At 52.0% G+C, this 23,148-nt stretch overlaps 9 protein-coding genes across 9 annotated transcripts; 6 read left to right on the top strand and 3 right to left on the bottom strand.

Annotated features, from left to right (window-relative positions):
• Nucleotides 1-632: 632 nt before the first annotated feature.
• On the top strand, nt 633-1,034 carry CGGC5_v006866 (uncharacterized protein; the record flags this gene model as incomplete). Its single annotated transcript, XM_032019746.1, has 1 exon — nt 633-1,034. One exon carries the CDS (start codon nt 633-635, stop codon nt 1,032-1,034), a length of 402 nt encoding a protein of 133 aa, XP_031883028.1.
• An 861-nt stretch (nt 1,035-1,895) lies between these two features.
• CGGC5_v006865 (uncharacterized protein) lies at nt 1,896-4,415 on the top strand (the record flags this gene model as incomplete). Its single annotated transcript, XM_032019745.1, has 1 exon — nt 1,896-4,415. The coding sequence occupies one exon, from the start codon at nt 1,896-1,898 to the stop codon at nt 4,413-4,415; it is 2,520 nt and encodes an 839-aa protein (XP_031883029.1).
• A 1,722-nt stretch (nt 4,416-6,137) lies between these two features.
• On the top strand, nt 6,138-7,427 carry CGGC5_v006864 (uncharacterized protein; the record flags this gene model as incomplete). The annotated part of the gene is made up of 1 exon (XM_032019744.1): nt 6,138-7,427. The coding sequence occupies one exon, from the start codon at nt 6,138-6,140 to the stop codon at nt 7,425-7,427; it is 1,290 nt and encodes a 429-aa protein (XP_031883030.1).
• A 1,653-nt stretch (nt 7,428-9,080) lies between these two features.
• Nucleotides 9,081-10,340, top strand: atnN-20 (Aspercryptin biosynthesis cluster-specific transcription regulator atnN; the record flags this gene model as incomplete). Its single annotated transcript, XM_032019743.1, has 1 exon — nt 9,081-10,340. One exon carries the CDS (start codon nt 9,081-9,083, stop codon nt 10,338-10,340), a length of 1,260 nt encoding a protein of 419 aa, XP_031883001.1.
• Nucleotides 10,341-10,902: 562 nt separating this feature from the next.
• Nucleotides 10,903-13,452, bottom strand: CGGC5_v006862 (Nitrogen assimilation transcription factor nit-4; the record flags this gene model as incomplete). Its single annotated transcript, XM_032019742.1, has 6 exons — nt 10,903-11,551; nt 11,600-11,926; nt 11,994-12,316; nt 12,376-12,709; nt 12,843-13,249; nt 13,303-13,452. 6 exons carry the CDS (start codon nt 13,450-13,452, stop codon nt 10,903-10,905), a joined length of 2,190 nt encoding a protein of 729 aa, XP_031883031.1.
• An 867-nt stretch (nt 13,453-14,319) lies between these two features.
• On the bottom strand, nt 14,320-15,960 carry CGGC5_v006861 (uncharacterized protein; the record flags this gene model as incomplete). The annotated part of the gene is made up of 5 exons (XM_066151755.1): nt 14,320-14,383; nt 14,465-14,486; nt 14,585-15,583; nt 15,649-15,747; nt 15,906-15,960. 5 exons carry the CDS (start codon nt 15,958-15,960, stop codon nt 14,320-14,322), a joined length of 1,239 nt encoding a protein of 412 aa, XP_066008832.1.
• A 1,344-nt stretch (nt 15,961-17,304) lies between these two features.
• Nucleotides 17,305-18,663, top strand: asaE-10 (MFS transporter asaE; the record flags this gene model as incomplete). Its single annotated transcript, XM_032019740.2, has 2 exons — nt 17,305-17,473; nt 17,525-18,663. The coding sequence occupies 2 exons, from the start codon at nt 17,305-17,307 to the stop codon at nt 18,661-18,663; spliced, it is 1,308 nt and encodes a 435-aa protein (XP_031883033.2).
• Nucleotides 18,664-19,369: 706 nt separating this feature from the next.
• CGGC5_v006859 (uncharacterized protein) lies at nt 19,370-19,732 on the top strand (the record flags this gene model as incomplete). Its single annotated transcript, XM_032019739.1, has 3 exons — nt 19,370-19,471; nt 19,522-19,647; nt 19,706-19,732. 3 exons carry the CDS (start codon nt 19,370-19,372, stop codon nt 19,730-19,732), a joined length of 255 nt encoding a protein of 84 aa, XP_031883034.1.
• Nucleotides 19,733-19,962: 230 nt separating this feature from the next.
• MUP1-7 (High-affinity methionine permease) lies at nt 19,963-21,738 on the bottom strand (the record flags this gene model as incomplete). Its single annotated transcript, XM_032019738.1, has 3 exons — nt 19,963-20,384; nt 20,447-21,568; nt 21,633-21,738. The coding sequence occupies 3 exons, from the start codon at nt 21,736-21,738 to the stop codon at nt 19,963-19,965; spliced, it is 1,650 nt and encodes a 549-aa protein (XP_031883035.1).
• Between the last annotated feature and the right edge of the window lie 1,410 nt (nt 21,739-23,148).

Below are 23,148 nucleotides of genomic sequence, written 5' to 3'. Positions count from 1 at the left end.
TCTCAGGGGTGTGCTGCGGATGAGAACTCCTGATTTGCGGCCGATTTTGACCTCGACAAGATGTTTAATTCAAAGCTGGTGAGTGGTGAGCTGTCGCATGAAGCTTTTACTTGCGGTTGAGTGTAAATCTTCGGATGACGGCGACAGTGCCGGTTCCCGAACACAGCGCGTCTTTTAGCTGTGGAAGATGGGGGAAGCTTTAGGCGCTCGTTCGTCTGAGCCGATGCAACCTGCTCAAACTTCACGCTCCAAGCTGTTGTTGAGCATGGTATTGGGAGCGCTTGATGATATTGGCTGAGGTATGATAGCAAAGCTCGAACCTCCTCATCCCCGCGCTCGCATCGGAGTGCCGCATCAAACATGCTTGAGGTAAGAGCTCGAGTCCGCCGTGCGGGCAACCCGGGCGCGGACGTGTGACCGTTTTCTAACCCCAAGGGTTCGGATGATGGCGTACTTAAAAGCATGTCTCCTCTTTCTCATCATGGTGAACAGGAGCTGTGTTTCCAATTATTCTCAGTTATTCCCAGAACCAGTCCCAGAGCTAGAAAGCCCAGCGGCCCTCCCAAACGTCTGAAACTGAACCAGAGACCCATCACCACAGAACTTGCCGACAAAAAGAGAAAGCCAACACGATGATCTCCCCCTTCTCCCCGCTCCCAAACTACATCCTCGGCACCGGGCTAACGTTCGTCGGGCTCCTCGGCTTCGTCAAGCCGCTCGCCGTCTACGACGCCTTTGGCATCGCGCGGCCGCTGTCCCCCGACCAGCCGGCGGAGCCGTTCAGCTACGCGAAAGCCGGCCGCGACCTCGCGACGGGCCTGTTGTTTATCCTGCTCGAGACGTACCAGGAGGGCAGCGGGAATGAGGACGCGGTGACGATGCTGTGGGCGACGACGGCGCTGGTGGGCATGGTGGACTGGTGGGTTGTAAGGAGCATGGGCGGGAAGGAGCTGCAGGGGAAGAGGTGGGTGCATTTGGGCAGTGGGATTGCTTGTGCTGGGTTTGCGGTTTGGAGGGCGATGTGCAAGTTCTGAGGTTGGGTTGGGTGGTGATGGTGTTCGCGATGGCATCAGTGACGTCGTGGGTGTTTGGGGTGGCTGCAGTATGTTGAATATCCATCAATTGAATCGGATTATTCATTCAAGAGAGCTTTGGTATGGTTAAAAAGAAGATGTCAGAGCTAATCTGTGAAAGACGACCACCCCGTCTTCGTACCGATGGCCTCCTTGGTCCTACCTTCCTCAGTAAGGTATTCTGAGCTCGCTTCTCACCTTCTCCCTCTCTCTCTCTCTGATTAGATAAGGCATTGAACCACCTCTGTCCGGGAGATTCGAGGTCTCCTTCGATCTACCCCCATTGCACACCGAATATTCTGAATATTTTAGGTCGAGGTGTGTGTTCGCCAACACACCCTTATTCTCCTTCACAATCACCTTTCTGCTTCATTTTTCCCCCGCGCCCAAGATCTCTTTCTTCTCCCTCTGACGACGCTCAGTTTCTCCCTTGATCATCGTCCCATTGGCCCCATTCGCTTCCCTCCTCCTTCACGTCGCGCGATCCACCCTCGCAGGTCGAACACAACACCGTCGCAACTTTTTCGCCAAGAGTATTTGCCTCGATTTCTCGATACTCTGCATCAGCACCTCAACGAGGCTACATTTTTGGACTTCAAATTCGCAAAGCTTGTCCACCGTTCCTACTTCTTTTCCTGTCAACCATATCATGAGCCACTTGCTCGCTGCTTCCCTCTCACGTCGAAACAGATTTCTCCATTAGCTTACTGAAGTGCGTATCACAAATCATTTTCCGATCCTGCATGAACTGACGTGTAAGGTCAACGCTCAGCGACCAACTCTAAGCAGTTCTTCCTACTCTCGAGTCATCAAACCTTCGACATGTCATCTGCTACGCCAGGTGGTGGCAGGCGCAATAGACGAGCACCGCCGAGCGTGCCCGCAAACCCTTCGGCTGAGTCGCAAGTACCCGAAGAGCAACGCGCCAACATCCACCTGCCAGAGGAAGTGAGCCTAGCTTCCCAGTGTTGGTATGACGACAAATACAATGATTCTTTTTACGAGGGCTTGCCGCCAAGGGGTGATGGTCACGTCTTTCGAGTCTGGGCACTCAACGAAGCGGACGATTTCGTCACGCTTTCCCTGACAAACAGAGCTCGCGTGCTATACGACTCGTCGCACAAACTCAGAGGCAACTGCTTCTACACAGGAATCGACAGCTTCAGCATCGGGCCAGTTTTCATGCGCGCCAAACCTCACTCAAAAAAGGCTCACAGACAAGACATGAGCAACACTTTCCACTCTGGCAACTACAAAATTGCCGGGGGTACGAAAACGGCATTCCAAATCATCCCACCGATGAGTCTTCTCCGGTACCAAGCGTTGTCAGAAGTGAAAGCACACTGCGCCGGCATACAGAGGACCGACACTGGCGATTATCAGAAGATGGGCAAAGGAAGGGCCAATCAGATCAACCAATTCCATCAAAGGCAACTCGAAGCATTCCAAGCAGGCCATCCCTGTCCGACTTCATTCAACGATGACAACCTGTTGTTGGACTACGCTTTCATCGAAGACATGAAGCCCGAGAGCTGGGCGTACTTTCGAATGATGATGCCAAAGATAGGCGGCAAGCAGGTTCCTAAGCAACTGGGCGAAGTTGTCTTTTCTTTTCTCGCACGTTACGGATATGATTTCGTCACACTGAACTTGGCCGTGTCAATGTGCATCGTTTGGGCGTGCTTAGTTACTGGTCCGGATCACGGTGCAGAATTGGCAGCATACCAGGGCTATGATCGAAACCGACGACTGTTGAAGAAGGTGCCCGTGCCGTCTCTTGCGTCCTTGATTTTGTATGCGCCTCACTTTTTCCGTCTTCACGAGTATTGCCGACTTCCTGCATACATACATATCTTCAGATACGCGCATGAAATGTACAGTCGGGATAGGAAGCTCACGAAAGAGGTTTTCGACATCGACAAGAACGACATCAACGAAGAGCTGGTGAAGACTTTGGTCTGGGAGATGGCTCTCCAAGACGATGACTGGATCGAGATCGTTCCGCCTTCGTGGCCCGGCTCCCTGCTACCCATGCCAGCCTCTCATGGACCTCGAGTCCCCCAAAGCGACGAGACCACTGCGGCCCTTCTACTCGACGACATCCACACCTTGGGATTCCCGAACTATCTCAACGAGTCCTGCCACGGTTTTCCTCCTGGACACGCAGACCACGGTAAACGGTGGATCTCGCGAGGGGTCCACGTTCACCAGGACTGGGTCCCAGACCGGGTTACTTCCGTCTCGGCATACCGAAACCTGCACCGGGACGTCTCGCCTGACATCCCGCCGTCAGGTCTTGTGGTGTACCTTGGGGTAGGGTTCGTTACGCCTTATCTACCTGAAGCTGCGCTTGACCCGACTAAAGATGATTGGGAGCTGGAGCATCTCTGGACGGCGCCAAAGTCCACCATCAGACGTCCCTGGAAGGATTGCGTGAACGTCGAACATCTAAACAACGAGCTTCTGAAAGCCGCGAAGAATGATGTGCAACCAAAGGATCGGGTCGAGAAGTCCAACGCCAACCCCGCCGAAGACATAGAGAATGGCAGCAATGCCGTCGAGCAGAGAGAGGAGGAGGGCGGAGGGGCTCAGGTCGCACAACCTGGCGGGCTGGAGCTACATCAGGGAGAGGGCGACCGAGACCCAGCAGCTGCTCAGAGCGAGAACAACCCAGCCGCCGACCACGCGCGAGAAATACATTTTATCAGAGACAGTGTCGAAGAGCAAGAACTCGACGATCTCAACATCCTTCCAAGGCCGGCGCACGAAGCCGTTGCCGTCGAGGGTGTCATCAGCGACAAAGACCGACGGATACTCCGGAGGCTGATCAAAGAAGACTTGGCAGACGACAAAAATGTACATCCGCTATCTCGCATCTTCAGATACATCGACGTGGATAACGAGATCCTGTCGAAGAAGACCGTGATCGACCACATCGACATGGGCCTCAAGCCGCTCAACGAGGAGCTAGAGAAGATCAACGAGTACGGCAGAGGGGGGAAACAAGAGGAGAACGGTTTCGTGGAGCAGATCCTCAAGCCATGTTACGAGCTCCTCGGTCTCAAGTGGCCGGGGACGCTGTTCGTCGCCATCGATGAGCTCGGCAAGCTCGATGAGTCGCTCGTATGTGCAATCATCAAGCTACGGGCGATCTACGAAAGTGCGCCAGTCAACCTTGTCCAACTCGGCCACGCTACTGAGAAGCTGCAGTGTTCGAAAGCGTTCCTCTACATTTGGCGGTTCTGTCTACTGCAGGACCGACTCAAGGGAATTGATTTTGCCTCCCAGGAGCGGGAGAAGTGGTGGACAAAGGTGTTTGGGAAGCCCTACGCAGACGAATGAAGATGATTTCAGGTTGGGGGACTTCTTCTAGTTTGAGAGAGGGGACAGCAGGATTGAGATGTGCTTCTTTGGGACTCGACATCGTGGGCTTGACGCATGTAGGATTGGCGGACAAGAGGTCGAGAACTTCGTGTTTAGACAGATACCCTTGTGTTTGAATGCTAGCATCGTTGTATTTGAAACCCTGCTTTTCAAACATTTTCCGTGAAAGCCGATTGTTCTGCAGACATGAACCAATTTCCGTCCCCAACGACTGCCCTTTGCTCCTTCCCGTGCTTCCTCGACAAATTTCTTGCCCACGACCATTCTCAGCTGGCTACCTTCCCTGATTTCACCCTCGAGTCTCACACTTCGCAACACACCTCTGCCTCGATTTTTCTTTCTTGCTTGCGTCACCGTACAAGACGGGGCCATCTTCTTTCTACTTCTGCAGTCAGCCAGGCTGCTGCCTTGGAACTGTCTCTCCTACCTCGCTCCTGTCCCTCAAGAAAGACCAAGCGACCACCACCTCACCTCGGCTTCGAAATTTTCGCCCGCCCCTCTCACCATCTCAACTTCCACCAGCTCTCCTGACTTTTTCGCTCCTCGCCAATTTTGTGACCGGCATCTTTCACCGCACGCAGTCGTCACTTGAGAGACCGGCTGCGCCTTCCTTTTCACCCAACTTGGCCCCGTTCGTCTCTTCGCCAAGTACCTCATCGTCACCTTCTCGCCACAGATCCCGAGTCGCAGGAATTTTGCTCGAGTCTCATCTTGGATCTCGACTTCGTTCTGCAGCGTCCCGCAAAAAGCTTTCCGATCTGCTTCAGTACTCGACGCTTCTTCTGTCTGCACAAAATTGCTGTGACGCGAGTCCTCGCGCGCCCGCCTCACGCCTTTTTCGTCTCTTTGGATGATTCTCGGAGACTCGCGTCCGCATCAGTTGCCCCTCATCTGAGGACCTTAAAAGGTGCGTCACAAAGGCTTTCCACTTGGACAATCTGTTTGCTGATGGATTGACAACAGACTCACTCCGTCTCCCCTTCAGCTGGGCCACCACCACATCATTCTTACATCAATCCCAATCACCCTGAAGCATGGCCGACACAAGCGCAAGCAGCTCTGCTGATGCCGAAAGGCGCAAACGCCGACGAATCACCTCCAACTTGCCAAACAAGGTCCAGATCACGACATCAAAATGGCTGCATAACAATCGATTGTACTCTGTTCAGCCAGCCAGACAACAGGGCGAGAAGGTTGAGGCTCTTCACAACCTAGACGAGGTCGTGGTTTTACAGGTTCTCAACAGAGGGTGCCGACGATATGTTGCTTCTCTTGAAGGAACACAAAACTCGCCATGTCACACTACACACGCGTATTACGTCGGTATTGAAGGCACGGAGTTTTGCCCAGTATTTCTTTGCCGTGGCAGATTCAGAGACACTAGCAACTCTTTCAGCAAGTCAGAATATGCACTCGGACGGTCGAAGAAGGCAGGGTCCTTTGTGGTTCCGCCTTGCGACGTGGCCGCAAATGAGGTTTTTTAAGGAGCACATGTATGGCGTCTCAAATACTTGGACTCGAGACGTCTCCCAGACCGAATATTCGGAGTACAAACTTCAGCAATCCGACAACGTTGAAAAAGGACGAGCCTGTTCTGTTTTAATCGATGATTACAATGAGCGTCCCAGCTATACTTCGCTACCAAACACCCGCCATCAGAACTGGCAGGGCTTTCGCATGATGATGCGCAAAATTGCCGGCAAGTCAATTTCCGATGCTCTCGGTAACGAAGTTGCTTCTTTCTTGGCCAAGTACGCCAGAGACGTGGTGGATCTGTCATTCGCTATATCAATGGCCATCGTGTGGTGTCGTCTGGCGTCGACACCAGGATACCAACCCGAACGGTGCACAGTGGACAGCAATGGAGAAGGTAGAAGGCCGGTCCCAAGACCAACTCTTGCTGTACTCCTTCTTTACGCTCCCCATTTCTTTCGTTTTCACGAGGAACATGGTCTTGCAGCTTATGTCCATATCTTCAGGTACACACACAGCTTGTACGCGGCAGATGCGGACCACGACGAAGACGCCTTCTACATTGCAAAGACCGATATCAATCAGAGCAAAATTCTCCAAATTGTCGGTGACTTACATCTGCAAGAGGAAGACTGGTTGGAGATTGTTCCTCCCTCATTCGAGGGATCTCTTCTGACCATGCCAAATCACTACGGCCATATCGCACCAAGATCCGAAGAAACGACGGCTTCCCTTATGCTTCCGGACGTCTACACACTCAGTCTTCCCGACTACCGAAACAACAAGATAAAAGGACATGGGCTTGTAACGCGAAATATTCTTGCCCACAAAAGATGGGTGCCTTCCCATGTTCTATCCGACGGTGCCGTGACCAAGAAATACAAGGGTCGAAAGTACTTGAAAATGTCTGCCTTGAGGCGCTACAGCGATGACAAATGTCCACAACTCTGGATTTCACCAAAACTCACAGTTCAAATGCCCTGGTTTGATGTCGATCCACCCAAATATAGCGTCCTGCCGCAACCTCAACCCCTTCGCGGAGCGGGACCTGAACCATCTGGACAAACCCAGCAGCCACCGTCGACCATGATACCAAAAGAGCCTATTGCGGAGTTCTCACAGAAGCTCGTCGTTCAGTTCCGAGTCGCCCAGAACAAGGGACTCATCAGCCCAAATGTGTGTCTAGGTGACAGCGGTTTGGTCTGGGAAGGTATGCAGGAGGAGATCAAGTGTGCCAGAGGTTTGCACTCTGACATCAGCATTGATCAGATGGTTGCCGCTGACGCTGCTGTGCAGGCCAACCTTCTGACCGAAAAGGACAAAAGTCTTTTGCATCGCCTTCTTGCCGATCTGGAAGGTGATAGCGGCGTTCCACGTTGCCTCCGCCCTTTCAAAAACGCGATTGACCCCTTTGAGGAGGCTCCCACCAAGACGAGCATTGCGGCGCTGATCCAAGAGATGGGTCAATCAGCGGAGACCGCCATGAACAGGACCTAAGAATTCGGCAACGGCGACCAGCAAGGAGAACCCGCTTTCGTTAAACACATCATGAAGCCCTGTTGCATGCTCTTGGACATCGACTACCCTGGCACCCCGGTCGAAGGCCACCGTGCCATAGTCCAGTCAGACTTGGATGTGGGGATGGACGTTAGTGCCATCATGTACCTCAGAATGCTTCCAGGCACCGGTGACCTCCGAGACGCTGTTCAGAAGCTGAAAGGTTCGAACAGATTCAAGTCCACCTGGAGATTTCTCCTTTTCAAAGACAGGTTGTCTGGCATTGAATTTGATGAAGGACGGAAGCACTTGTGGCAGAAGGTATTTGGAGAGCCATTCGAGAGAGTTTGATTGTCGCAAGAATTAGCGCAGGTTGACGGAGGGTATCAAATTGCGGAGGATGACGTTGTTGAACCATTGGGTTGAGCTGGCAACTTGTTCGATAGGCATCATTATTGCAAGCATGGAAATGTACTGTAATTTAAGAAAACTCATCCATCACTCTCGGATCCCATGTTCAAACCCCACGGGAGGTGCTTTAAACATAATGCTGGGACTTTGCCAGACACATATAGTCTTGATGCTTTTCTCGGTGTCACGAACAATGACGAAAAAGACGGCTGAAAGGGTGCATGAGAGCACCATTCGAGAAACGATATGATGAAAATTGTGATGACAGATATAATGCAAACAGCTCTCCTGCACCATGTCACCAGGGAGAAGAATTTGCCAGAAGAGAGGCCACCTTGGAAGACTTTTCAGCTTCGGGAAGACGGCCCGTCTACCCCAGGAAACATTTGAGTTGTCATCAAACCTCCAACTGCAAGACAGCCACTCCTGTTTGACGGAGACACCCACAAATGCGGACGGATAACGGCAACGAACCGTCAGCTCAAGGCTGGGAAGTGCCGTCTGCGCATCGTGATTGGCCTGATCGGAAACGCCCCGCGGCATCTGATGTCGCGAAAACTCAAGTCTCAGCATGGACGTGCTCGAATCGGAACAAGCTTGAATTTTGACGCAAACCTGGATCATCTGTCACGTTCGTCTGAGCGTCGTGTCAATTCTGCCCGCCGGTACTTAAGGGCGTGTCCCCACAGATCTGGCCTTGACACATGCCGTCGATCATATTGATCTTAGTCTCTCGAGATCGTCCGAAGCCGAATACGAGATTCGACAAGCACGCTAAATGAGTTCTTGTTTCTGCCGGCCCAGAACGACGCAAGTGATTCATGCCTCGAACCGGTATCCAGAAGGTGAAAACGGGTTGCATAACATGCAAGTAAGTCGCCGTCGTACTCGGCACCGCATCCTAGGACAACGTCTAAACTCTATCTTATCAGAATACGGAGAATAAAATGCGACGAGAGCCGCCCTTTCTGTAACCGGTGCTTGACGACAGGGCGGAAATGTGACGGCTACACGTCGCCTCCCAAGGGGACGTACTCTTGGGATGAGCTCCTACAAGGGAACATCTCGGATGTTGCCTTGGGACAGTCGGCACTGACAAATGGTACGACGGCCGAGAAACGTGCCATATCGTTCTTTCAACGTGTAGCCGCACCGGCCCTTGGAGGGTCACTGAATAAGCACTTCTGGATCACCATCGTTCCCCAGGTTGCGAACCAAGAACCCGTGGCGAAGCATGCCATGATGGCCGTTAGCTCATTATACGAGACCTTTACCAAGCGCTCTCGCCTCGACATTGCCTGTGGCGCAGATGATCAGAGTAGCGCATTCGCTGTGTGGCATTACAACGAGGCTATAAGACTGTTACGAACAACGACAGACCGGGCTTTGATACTGTTCGTCTGTGTCCTGTTCATCTGCGTCGAGCTGCTCCGGAAGAACTCCAAAGATGCAGTTGAACATTGCCGACATGGGATAAATATCCTCAACGAAGTTCGCAGCGAATCGGATTTCATAAAGAACCACGTCCAGCCGGCAATACAGAATTTGAGCATTGTCCCATATCTATACGGCGCCGATCCTCATTCCTTCCCAACCCTAGGCAAGCCCGCGCCGGCCACGAAATACAATTTTCGCAACATCTCAGAAGCACATCAATCGCTGGTCTGTGTCCTGGTACGGGTTGTACGATTCGCGCGGTGTTTGACTGAGCCACGTCTGGAGCCCGGGCGAAACGGTCCCGATCCAGGAACAGAGTGGACCCAGCAGGACATTGTAGAGGATATGGACGCTTGGTTAGAAGGGCTTCGTCACTTCACGGGATACATCTATGTCCCGGCAGGCCACGAAGAGAGGGATATCTGCAGGTTATTGGAGATGCGGTGGACGGTTGGCAAGGTCATGTTGCTAACTTCTCGGTCCAATAACGAACGCGCTTATGATGAACACATCGATAAGTTCCGAACGATAGTCGAACTTGCGGTCCCCGCGGCGGCGGCAGCAACAGCCTCATCCGGAAAGCGAAAACCGGGATACGGTACCGAGAGACACCCCCTTGAACTGGGGTTTACTTCCTTGCTCGCTTTTGTGGTCATGAAGTGTCGCATCTTCGAGCTGAGGTTGGCGGCATGGAAGCTCATGAACAAACTGCATCGTCCCAACGACAACATATGGAGCGAGGATGTGACCATTGTGCTGGGAAGAAGAATCATGGAGTTGGAACACCACGTCAACTTGGATGACATGAAGCTCGATGACGATGATGATATTAGTGAAATGGGGGAGGGCGATCCCGCATTAGTTCAGAAAGAACGCATTGTGAACTTCAGCGCCAACTTTGCGAATACCGAATTCCCCAAGCGAAACGTGCGATTCAACTTTCTTTTAAAAGAAGGCCAGAGTAAAGAGTACGTCGTGGAGGATGATTGGATTTCGGTCAAGTCGCGACCGAAGACGCAACTTCTGGAGGAAGAGTCAGAGTGGACTTGGAAGGGACACTGTTGATTGCTTACGCCGCATGGGCAGAGGACTAGTTACAGTCGGCCTTATGGCTCTTTTGTTCCCATCACTATCATTCTTGTTGTTGATACTACTAGCATATCAGCTGCTTTAGTTGGGCTGAACATCCGCTCAGCATCCGCTCAGCATCCGCCCGGACTGCGGAACTTTTGTTGATATCCGTATTCCTGTCGTCCTATCAACATCACTGCTCACAGCGCTAGTTTTGTGATACCCTCGAATATGAAACTGTGAAATCAATGTGAAGGGAATGCTTCTTTGGCGATGATATGACCCTCTTCGTTTTCGGGCATCATTCCACCAGCACTCGTGACGGACGCGTTTTAGCCTGCCTTGTCGGAACCGCGGCGTCTCTAAGGCATTATCATATCACTCAAACTCCTTGTACGGCTAAGGAGAGGTTTGCCGTGATCTTTTCTTCCTCTTCTTTTTTCTATGCGTTTCTATCTTCTTCATTTTCTTACGTTTTTCTATCTCTCCTTCTATCTCTCCTTTTTCTTTTCTTCCCCTTTTCCTGCCTTGTCCAGCCAGTCAACTACTCCCAACATTAGCTGGACACTTCGGTTGTGAGATCCATTGTATGTCCTGCATCATCGTATGGAACCTCGCTAGAAAGCATCATCTTTTCGAACCGCCGGACTAAGCTCTGGCCTCGCGCAGCCTCGATGTCGGTCAAAGCTAGATCGAGGTCAATGACCCAGGTTGCTTCAGTATTTCCATTCAACCTTAATCGAGCCTCTTCGTGTGGCATCTCCAGTCGTTTTAACTCGACCAATACGCGATTCGCTTCTGCTGACTTCAAAGTTCCGTTTTGAAGCGCCATACCCACCACCGCCCGGGAGATTGCACCGGATGTAGAGAACGACACGCAAAGATCGGTAAGTCCTGCTAGACATAGGTCCAAATAGAAACGCCATTCTCTTCCAGGTCGCTCATGTTGAACATTTGACTGGGTCGCCTCTTGCATCATGGCGTTTGCCACGTATATCACGGCAGTTTGCCATAAGCCCGAGAACCTGGCTTTCTTGTAGCGAAGCCGGAATAGGAGACAAAGTCGTTTGAGTTGATTTACTGAAGCAGCATATACCGCTTTGGGGGTAGCGTGTTGGCTAGAAAACAAATTGAGTCGAAGATTGCAAGTGGGCGGTGTCAAGAATGGTCGGAAAAGGTCCGTCACAATCGCGTGGAAGTAGATGCTAGATTTTTCAGCAAGTGATTAACTGGTGTTGGCTGGTCAGACCTACTGCATCATCATAACGTCGTGGTTGCTGTCCTGATTCCTCACAAGATTAGGAGGCAAGTTGTTGGCCCATTGAAGAAGTCTGAGATAGATACCCTCCGCAAAGTCCAGCTGGCGTTGTCCTTTTGGTCCTTGTTTTTTCGTGCCATAATAACTACACAGCATATCTTGGCAGACGGTCCATAAAATACTGGAGGCGTCGAATACCTCTAGCGGGTGGGCGGCGTTTTTGGGTATGCCCTCGAGCGGTCCATCCGCGAGAAGTGCCAGTGGTTTTGGAAGCAAGGGAGGCGTTCCAATTTCGCATGTGTGATAATGTAAAGACAACAGCCTATTCAGATCCGTTATTGTCAGCAAATGGTTCATAATGACCAGGTGCAGGACTGGGGCTTACTAACGAGACCCAATTGAATACCCCCCAAGCCGTGTATGATGCGGCCCGCGTCCAAATATCATGGCCTTGCAACCATTGCATGGCCGAATCCTTCTCTTCCTTGACGTCGAACAACCCCATTGACCTTCCAAGCTCAACGCCCCTTCGCGTGAACTGAAGACTCAAATTGTTCTTTCCGTATGTGACGGCGCTAATACCGAGTAGCTGCAACCCGGAAATTGTTGTCAATGTGTTCTGTGATTGTTGGCTGGTGAGGTCTTTTTGGGCTTGTATGAAGAGTCTGAGAGACCACTCTGCTGGGTCGGGGCTGATGGGCGTGTAGGATTTCTAGCCGATGTGAGTATTTGACCAGAATCTGTATCTAGGAATACAGACTAGATACTCACGCATGCCCAACAAAGCAAGGAGTTGACGAGGAAAGACGAACAAAGTTGAGTCCTCTTTCCCACAAGATCATCCAGAAACAGATCCTGGTCGAAAAGTGGAAAGACAGGATGATCAACTTCGAAATAATGAGATAACACGCGAACTGCGAGATCGTTTGGTATTGAGACTGCTGTCCAGAAAGAAATATCGACACCTCCAAGCCGCTCATCAAACAATGGTTCCGATATATACTCGTCGCCAAACTCTGTGGGGGCTGAGTCCGGAGTAAACATCTCCTCTCCCGAGACGCTGCTTTCGCTATCCCTGATCAGAGGATCCTGCCTAGCCGGTGATCTATGGTAGGATTATTAGCGCGTCTTTGCCCACAAAGCTGTGCTATCGAATTACGGATGAAGGCTTGACAACAAGAGGACGAGACGCCTGATTGTGCCGGGTGGTCAAAATCACTAAATTGGGGACCACTTACATCTCCTGCCTTCCAAACTGTCGCACAGCCAACGGTCTGAGCAAGTTTCCTAGCGCCGGAGTGAAAGAAATCGGGGATAATGCTGGATATGCAACGTTATGCTGCATCGACAACTCAGACTCAAGAATGTTTGGCGTCGGCGGAAGCATGCCTCTCAGCAATTGCACCTCGGACGGTGGCGCGATCGGAGATGGCGTGTTTCCAGCCCCTTGCCGTAGCTTCTGTAGCAACTCCAATGCCTCGCCGTATGGCATTGTCTTCAATGATTCGAGTACATCATTGACAGAGCCGTGCTGCGGAACGTCTTCACCCTCGGCCACAGTCACGGTGTGACGGATGCTGTACGTGTATGCGCAGACTTCGCGCCGCGTGACGCACATGAGGCATCTCGGAAGGGCACCATCGCACTAGCCGTGATGTCAGCGACTTGTATCGCAGGGCTGATAGAGTGAGAGCTCACCTTGATCTTCCGCCTTCGACAGGGATCGCACGCGCTGGGGGTTTTGCGCGGGCGTGCCGAACGTCGGGCGACCCGGTTCGCATTCAGGGGGCCGGCCGCGGCGTCCTCGGGCGTCCTCGGGCGGGGGCGTATCTGCCGGAGCGGCTTCATCGTCACGGGTGGCGATGATGGAGGCGGACTGTCAATCGAATCATCCGGACTGGTGGAGCGTCGGGGAGGTTGCGAAGACTCGGACCGGGGGAGTTGAGATGGTTAGATGGCAGATAAGGGTACCTTGCCAATTGGGGCTTCCAGCCATTGCGGCACCTTGCTGACATCACTGAATTTGGTGGACCTGCGGCTATTCGAGCGCCAGTTATAGGCCTCGCGGAGTGATCTCCGGCAGGCGGCGGCTAGCTTTGTTTGATCTTGCATGGCGTCAATATGGAGAAACAGTGGGGGAGGCCGCAAGGAGTTGTGACTAAATGGTCCTCAACATTCCGACGGAGTCCAGATTCCTTGGCATGTACTTCGTGGCTACTATTGAACATGAGGCTGGGAAAGGAAAAAGAAATATCCTGTGATCTGTTGGCGGCTGTGGCGCTCGCTAGAGCCGAAAACACATCAGCCGATTATTCTCTTGTTTTGGGCTTCCTAGTCGGGGTCCGTCGACGGCGCCGGAGAGTCGGAATCTTCTCGGATTACAAGCAATCCAAGCTTGAATGTGTTTGTCGGTCGAAACCGCGAAGTCTTCCATCCAAATTCATCATCCAATGATCCCGTTCCTCATGTCTCATGGATCGGCGATTTGTCGAAGACTAGGGGAGCAACCTTTCCGAACGTCTCAGATATCACGCGGATGTACATTCCTAGGAGCCGGAAACAGTAACTTAACAGACTCGAGTTGAACCCGTCTATTTGAATGAGTGTTTGAGCGGATACCCCTGGCTAGCGGCGCACCACATTGACCACATCATTCCCTCAGTTCTATTGTGCCTAACGTACGTAATTATCATCTTCCGCAGCGTCATTGTTCGTCTAAATGGCAAAACCTATCTGAAGACCATGGCCATGCAAATATCGAAGGGTACTGTCTTTGAATCTAGAACAGTATCAATTGATGACCTTACAATTCTGGAACCTCTTCTCGGCAGCATTATGTATAGCACGGAGGCCTACATACCTCGTCGTCAGGCCTTTCTGACCTGGAAGGCCAGCGAAACTCGTCCCGTCTCGACCCCCATAGTGTTGAGTCTCTTAAGATGATGAAAAGCCGCCAGCTGTTGCCGCATCTCCTCCGTACCAATGTGTAGCTGCTCAAGGATCTCGGTAACAACTGCGTAGAGGATTTCTAAGCTACCGTCCTCAATCTTGACCGCAACGCCAACAGCTCCCTCAGCTCCAAGTTGCTTGGTGTACTCTGACTCCCGAATTCCAACACCATAACAGCCATCTGCACCCACCTTACCAATGAGGGCTCCCGCAAAGGCTTCCATCAACAGTGTGCAGAAGCGTCCTTCACCGCCGACCATCTCGGGATGATTGGCCATTGCGTCGAAAATGCGAGCCATATGCCTTGTTCGCTGAGAAGGAGATGATTCGTCGTCGCCAATTGCGTCAGCAGCCGCCGCGAACCTCGCATACATGCGTCCCATGGAACTAAGCGACAATCCAGGTGCAGGGAGATTGCAGCCATCAATGCCCCATTTAACGTCCTGTTCCGAAAGGCCACTTAGTTCCTCCACGACTTCCTTCACCTTGAGCTGAATTGGGTGCTGAGGAAGATGGTAATCGGCAAACTCGGCTCCTAGAGCAAGACCACCGCCTAGCATGGCAGCATGCTTTCCAGAGCAGTTGTTGTAAACCCCCGTCGGCTCAAAGTCGGCCTTGATCCAATTGCGGTTGACATTTGGGCAGATTGAAGGGTGACCACCGCAACGCAGGTCGGATTCGGAAGCCCCGACTTTCTCTAGCATAGATCTGGCTCTGCCAATGTGCCTGTCCTCACTGTTGTGAGAAGCGCACATTAAGGCAATATCGGCCTCGTCGAAACCGAATTTTGAAAAGCCGGGCGTTTCCAGTACAGCAAGTGCTTGAGCTGGCTTTGCTGCGGATCGAGCCAGAGTCAATCGAGATGGGTTGCCAACAGCGTAGATAAGCTTGCCATCGGCGTCGACCACTGCGACATGGACACCGTGTCGGTTCTCGACGATACCGCCTCGATCAGTGACGACAAAGTCCTCCAGCTGCGTAGTTCGCGTCATTTTGAGAAGCTTGATCGAAATTCGAGACGGAGCAGGTGCTGCGATGCGCGAAATGTGAGTGTCCTTGACGAAGAGATCAATTGGCTTGTGACAGGAAACATACATGAGTCGTCGGACGTAGGCGCTTTGCCGAGAAAACGGGATGTGAAACGAAACCCAGTGTCCGAGGCCCATATGCCGTCCCGGCCGATGATTTTAAAGACTTTGGTACCGGCCCGGACTCTTCGCGGTCCGGAGTTGCTGATGCGCAGGCGCAGATAGAGTCCACTCTACGGGGCTCTTCCGATGAAAGGGCGCGGTGTGACATGTTCAGTGCCGCTCGCTGCGGAGCAAGGTTCATGGTAGCCTGCATAAGCTTACACATCTCTTCCATGGGGCTTGCGCCAATGATACGGACAGCAGATTGAAGAGTCATCGAATGACTCTACCCCGAAAGTAACTCGCTATGATCTTAAAAAAAGGGCGCGACCAATCAATAATTATTAGCTGCATATCCTGACGTCAATGAATTAAGAGCCACAGAGGCGCTGCTAAGTTGGCAAATACCCTTCGACGCATCTGCGTCCTGCTGGCTTCGATTCATTTTGAGTCGTAGTTGTCAACAAGCCTAATTTTGTATCGCTGGTTCAGTTTGTACTGGCTAACAACGGCAAACCATCGGTTTCTTTTGAATAGGACAATAGTAACTCCTAAGACATTTCCCCCCCGTGGACACGTTAGGTAGCTGATAGCAGAGACATGAGAACTCGAATCATCCGTACATTAGCTTGTGATTCATAGCAAGTCTAAGCAATATTCTTGTTTGGCTGTCAATGATGCTCCGCGGTCTGTGAGTACGCATACTTCCATTCGTTGAATATGATTTCCGGGAACTTTCCCTCACCAGTCATGTTTCCTATCATGCCACTGTGTTTACCGAAGACTTGATGTTGACGAATCTCAGGCTATCCCTCCCCGAAACTTCAATCGCTTTTTATTGAATCAACGCAAGCTAGGGCGATGAAATTGGCGTTGAAGAGAGTGACCAAATGCCGGCAAAGCCCTTCCTGGGGACGTTTTTCCAACATCTTTGCAGGCGAAAGTTCTCCAGGCGGGATATCCCCATTGCAGTTCGGAATGTGCACTTTTGATGCAATACGATAGACCAAGAAGCCCAAGAGAACAGCACGGTGTATTCCAACTAGCACCCACAGTGGCCGAATGCGGAATCGTCGAGGCTGGAGCAGGGCAGAGACTCTTTTGCAAGCTAGAGTGTGGACTGCTAAGAAGACAAACGTCTTTGCATCTTCCACTGGAATATTTTTTGACATGTTTGGTTACCTTCCCTTTTCGGGGCAAACATCTAACATGCGATCCCGGATGCAGTTCCGGCAAGGGCTTCCCACGTGCGAAAATTGCGAAAACCTCGGATCCCGTCCCGTGTGTGTCACGATGTTTTTATGTGGTAAGTAGGTCTAATACTTATTAGACCTCATAACTCCCAGCGCCCAGTTCCACTGAAACGACCTGCAGATAAGCCGCTAAGATAGGTATGGTGCGGTGTGTTCTGCGCGCCCTTGGGGTCTTGGATCCAACCGGTCTAACGTCAGAACCCCGCAAGCGGGGCCGACGTCGGATTGGGGGGCACACTGTTGCTTTAGTCATGGAAAACTCAAAACTCCTTTTAATGAGCTGGGGACATCATGAAGTTGGTGCAATTTTCCTTTTGTTTCGTTGATCCCGTTCTCTACAGTCGAGGCATCTTCTCAGTGTAAGAAAGATGTCTGTCGAGTTGCAACCAACGCCTGACGCGCGCTCAATGCGCTCTGCGCCGCCTACCGATGATGAAGAGGGCAACAACTTGATCCAGACTCTCCCGCCGAGTGACAAGGGCGCGGAGGCATGGAAATTCCTCTTTGCGAGTTTCATTGTCGAGGCAGTTCTCTGGGGTACTGTCACTCAAGCCCAAATGTCAACCGGCTTTTGACTAACATTGACAGGTTTCCCCCTGACGTTTGGTGTCTTCCAAGACTACTATTATTCCCATCCCAAGTTCGAAGGCAACCCAAACATCGCTGTCATTGGCACGGTGTCAACAAGTATCTACTTCCTCGGAGCACCAATTGCTGTGCCCTTGGTTGGCCGCTTCCACGCCTGGCAAAGACACATGGTTGTTGTCGGCTGGGCTATTTGCGTTGCATCCCTTGTTGGGGCGTCCTTCTGCGACTCAGTCGTCGGTCTCATCGCTACACAGGGCGTCATGTACGGTGTCGGCTTTCTGCTGCTGTATTTCCCCGTTCTGCGTATGCTCAACGAGTGGTTCGTGGCCCGCCGCGGCTTTGCCTATGGCGTCCTCTTTGCCGGCGCCGGATGCAGTGGTGTCGGTCTGCCGTTCTTGCTTGAGGTGCTCTTGTCCAAGTATGGCTTCCGCACCACTTTGAGATCGGTCGCCGTTGCGGTGTTCATCTTGGTGCTCCCAGTCCTGCCGATGATCAAGGGACGCCTTCCGCCCTCGCACCACGGTGCTCTGCGCATGTTCGACGTGAGCTCTTTCAAGCAGCCTCTTTTCTACTGTTTTGCTCTCTCGAACTTGTTTCAGGGGTTTGCCTACTACATCCCCTCACTGTATCTCCCCTCATACGCTTCTGCTATTGGGCTGTCCGGAACGATGGGCGCTTTGCTTCTGGCTGTTTACAACTTGGCAACCGTTTTCGGACAGGTCGGATTCGGCTGGTTGTCGGACAGGACGCCTAACATCCTCATTCTCATTTTCATCTCTTCGTTCGTATCGTCGGTTTCAGCGTTCACCATTTGGGGATTTGCTCACTCCTTGGAGCTTCTCGTGGTGTTCGCGCTCATCTTCGGCATGTTCGCCGGCGGTTTCCCCGTCTTCTGGGCCAAGTTTGGCGCCATCCTTTCCGACGATCCAGCACCTGTATTCAGCATGATGGCGTTCACAAAGGGCATCGGCAATCTTGCTACTGGTCCCATCACTGCTGGTCTCTTGACCAAGCCGGTCAGTTCGGGTTATGGAATGGGGCGATACGAATCGTTGGTTCTCTTCGTTGGCTCCTTCATGCTGTGCTCGTCTATGGGCATTCTCGGCTGGCCACTGAAGAAGGTCACTGTCCGCTCCTGAGACCGGAAAGTCAATGATGTAGTTTGGTTGAGGAACACATAAAAGTCACTCGTTCATGATAAATCTCGCGCGCTCGGGTTGTAAACTCATAGCCAATTACAAGAATAAGATGAATGCAACCCATTGTATCCAGCCTCGGCGAAAGCCGTATTTGATATGTGCTTTCCTAAGTCTGGACTTATACCCTATTCCGTAAAATACGAGTTGACATTAGAACCTTCGTGCATTGTCTTGGCCGCGGCTGGGGAGAAAGGTAGTTATATTGCCACACTGGAAATCTGACTCAGTCTCGAGTGTTTGACAAGGGACGTCTGAGCATATTCTCTACCTCAACCCAATCAAATTCCTTTACATCATCGGACTCGCCCCATCCAAGAATGTAGAGCAACCAGATAATATTTTTTAGGTGTGCGCCCTAGATAGGCCCAAGACCTCAAGGCCTTGGCTTCTCTCGAACCCGCAACTAGCCTAAGGCCCCGACGAGCAAACGTCGCGTGATTATTGTAGTGATCGGCAAACACCTAAATGAACCACCTGAGAATAGCTTTAATTACGACAATGCCAATCTTCAATTTCAACTCTATCTACGTTTATCAGGATATAAGAGAACCTGTTCACCTTCGTTCCCAGAGTGCCCCGTAAACACCGCGATAATACTCAATTACCTCATCCCAGTAGTATCATTCTCGACATAGCTTCTGTCAACATGAAGTTTGATCAAGCCATTGCCGCTTTTGTCTCTCTGCTTGCAGTCCCGACATTTGCCCAAATCACGCCAGTAACCTGTCAGAAGGAAACTGTGAGCTGTGTAAGTAAGCCAATACATTACGTTGGGCATTTCAACTGACCGTCAAACAGGCTGGCAATGAGGACTGCAACGCTAAAGGTTCGCCTGGTGGCTTTCCTTGCCCAGCAGGCTCTGGTCAGAATGATGCGGACTGCTGGATAGCTACAAGTGCAGGCGGCGACGCATCAAGCGTGAGCGTAAGTCGCAACTCTTTGTGGACAAAGTTATGTGCACCCCAACTAACATCTGACGTAGTGCTGGTGCTGCAGACCTCAGTCATGAGCCGTTATTTGCCTGGGATTTGGACATACTTCGACGCATTTGGACATGGATTGAAACACTCATAGTAGCACGTCAAGCAGATGCAAATGTAACTTTGAACATTATGAATTCTTCTAGCTTCTAGGGTATATCGAAGGATGCGATTAAAGGTTTACGTGAACAGACTCGAGTACCTCGTCTGACTTCATTATAACTGAGATTGGCAACGTAGCACAACTTCGAAGTTGCGGCTACTTGGCCACCTCAGGCTCGGGGGTCGACCTGTTTGCAGAAGTAATGGTTTCTCCCAAAGGTCTCTTGAAGAAGACGTTTCTTTCCCAGCCATCGATCTCATCGACGACAGTCTCACGCACCAGCTCGTACTTGCCGATCTTCGGCAGGATCTTAGCCCAAACAACCCAGTAAAGACCACCTGCAACAATGATGGCGATGCCGACGACACAGTGAAGGTAGTAGGGAAGGCTCTCGTAGACGTTCTGGCCCTCCTCGGGAGGAACGAAGGGAGCAATGACGAGGTAGACGTTGCTAAGCATGAAGAAGATGACGACGGGCAGACTGGCGCTGATGGGAGGGTTCCAGTTCCACTCCTTGCGGTTGAGGTAAAGGTAGGCCAGGCCTCCGGCGACAAAGACGTTGATGACAGCAAGAGGATCTGTTGGGGTATTAGCGTGAGCTCTTGATAGAATACTGAAGTGATCAAGGCAAAAAACTTACAGCTGATGAGGTTAAGAATGAAGTTGTAGGCATCTCCAGGAGGAGGAGCGAGCATCGTGATGACGCAAATAAGCCAGTGCTCAAACAGACCAGCCAACGGAGCGTTCAGGGGCTTGTTGCTGGCAAAGAATCGAGAGAATGGAAGGATACCCTCGCGACCGAGTTCTTGAACTAGACGACCCTGGGAGAAGATAACGCTGAGAACGTTGCCGTAAGCAGACAGGGCGACGAACACCGAGAGAGCACGCTCTGCGGTGCCACCCATGACGTTGCGGAAGAGGGAGGCGGCGACCAGACGGCCACCCTCAAGAATCTCCTGCTTGGGAACAGCGGCGAAGTAGGCAATGTTGACGAGCATGTAAAGAATCGAGATGGTGATGATACCGGCAGGCGCGGCAATCTTGAGGGTGCGAACGGGGTTCTTGGTCTCGCTGAGGGCGTAGTTGGCGTTGCTGTACCCAATGTAACTCCAGATGACGTTGTACAACGCTGTCACAACTCCATAAGCGCTGCCAGTGGTGCCCTCGAAGGCATTGCGGAAGTTATGAGGCTTCTGGTCCTCGGGAAGCTTGACGTGGCCACCCAGGGCAATGAAACCACACAGAATGATGATCAGGATGATGATCAGCTTGATTGAACCAAGGAGGTTCTGCAGGCGCAGACCCCACTTGAGCGCAAGGCCGTGGATCAAGAAAGCGGATGTGATGCATGCCAGACCAATACCGCGCTGGTTCCACCTGTCAACCTCAACGTTGGCCGCGTGGAGGATGTACTCGCCGAAGACGACAGAGTTACCACTGGCCCAACCGAGGAGGATGACATATCCGGTGTACAGACCAGTGGTCAGGAACTTGGGGCGGCGGTAGACGTATTCGAGGTAGTTCTTCTCACCACCGTTCTTGGGGATAGCAGTTCCCCATTCAAGGTAAACGGCAGTTCCGGCGAGAGCGATAATCATACCAGCGACCCAGATGAAGAGCGACAAGCCGACACTGCCAGAAAGGCTGAGGATGGAACCGGGGGTAGCGAAGATACCGGTACCGACGACACGGTTGACGATCAGGAATATGGCGGTGGTGACTCCGATTTGTCGCTTGGCTTCACGCGCATGCTCGATTCGGCCTGTAGTTCAAGAGTCAGCAGCGTCCTAATGCGCCAAAAGCACCAGGTGAGGACGGCGACATACCAACTTCGCTGTCATAGGTGGGCGCAGCGGGGAGATCGCCATCTTTGTTGCCGCCCTCGGCGGAGGACGAGCCACCGCCATTGAACCTGTTCAAGAGCTTGGACATATTGGCGATTCTGATCTTGGCCGTCCTTGAGTACGCGAAAGACCAGAGACCCGAGGGTTGTTGATGCACTGGAGACAGGAGACGGAAGAGGATCCGAGCATCAGGGTCAGACTAGAAGGCTGCCAGAAGGTTTTATGTCTGGACGTGACACCCGTGGGAGGGCCCCGCCAAGCGGATCACGTCTTAGAGACACCGAATTGGCGCCATGTGGCGAGAGGATATGTATGGCCGTCTGCAGTTCTTGGAGGGTGCATTGCAAGTTCGAGCCAAAATCTTCGAGGGTCCCAAGGATCTTTGCAGGGATCAAGGGGTGAGAGAAAGCGTTGCAGGCTCTCGAAAAGATCCGCAAAAGAGAGGCTGCCCGCGTTGTTCCGAAAGTATGCGCGATTCTTTAGAGCCGCCTAGACCCAGAAATTGCAGCAACTGTCAAGACCCCCAAAGCACCCCAGGCAAAGTCGAGCGCAGTCAGGGGAGTGACACCAGGGTGTCTTGTCCCAGTGGTCTGGTGCGAGAAGTTCTGTGTCATAGTTTCTGTTTGTGGTCCACAGCACCGATGACGCGATCAGAGGTGAAGATGTCGAAGTGGGAAAATTTTAGCTGGGACCCAATTAAATCTGGGGGGCGTTGGGGACAACCTGTGTGACTCCGGCGGGACACAATAACGACATTCCTCTTGCTGGTAAGATGTTACAGCCAAGAGTCAAGCATCAGCAGGCAGAACTTCCTATTCTTCGTGTTCTCGGTACGAAATACGCATGGTGAGACATGCCTCGCTTCCCAAGAATCACGTTCTTCTTGGTCCTACAGTTGACCCCCAAGATATTTTCACATGCCTTGCCTGACATGTCTCAATTGGTCGGGCGCAAGCTGCCAAGGCCATCAAAAGTTCGTTCACTCAGTCATCAATAGCTTCTCTTGGCCTCAAGAATGCCTAGCTGGCTTGGAGGAAACCTGGTGTGCAAGGTGAACGCACTCTTTCTAGGTTTGCACACCCACGATCGCTCGATCTGAAGCGTTTGCAGCTCGGCCTACGAGCTTTTTGTTATCCTTTCTCCATGTCATCGCCTAAACATCAAACAATGATATCTCGTGAGGATTTCCAACGTCTTGAGTTAAGCTTTAGGACTTGAGTGGCGGGAAGTAATGGCTATCTCACCGCACCCTTATGGAGTCTACCTTGAGTGCTCCGGCAGTACAACGATACACAGAGATTTTGCTCTAGGATGACGTGACAAATAACACCCAGAACGCAGGCATCGGTCAGATGCCTCAAGGTCAATTGCATGGCCCACGGGATGTCACTGAGAACTTTGGCACACCACCATCGGCTGCAACCGAGTTCTAGGCTGCATTTTTCACCAGGAAGCTAATCCTCACCCCACGCCGACTTCAGGGGTAAAGGCTCTAAAG

The sequence above is a fragment of the Colletotrichum fructicola genome (assembly GCF_000319635.2).
Source record: "Colletotrichum fructicola Nara gc5 chromosome Unknown KSG_Nara_v1_contig04, whole genome shotgun sequence".
In the NCBI taxonomy this organism is placed as follows: domain Eukaryota; kingdom Fungi; phylum Ascomycota; class Sordariomycetes; order Glomerellales; family Glomerellaceae; genus Colletotrichum; species Colletotrichum fructicola.
This window is presented reverse-complemented; position numbering and strand designations above follow the sequence as displayed.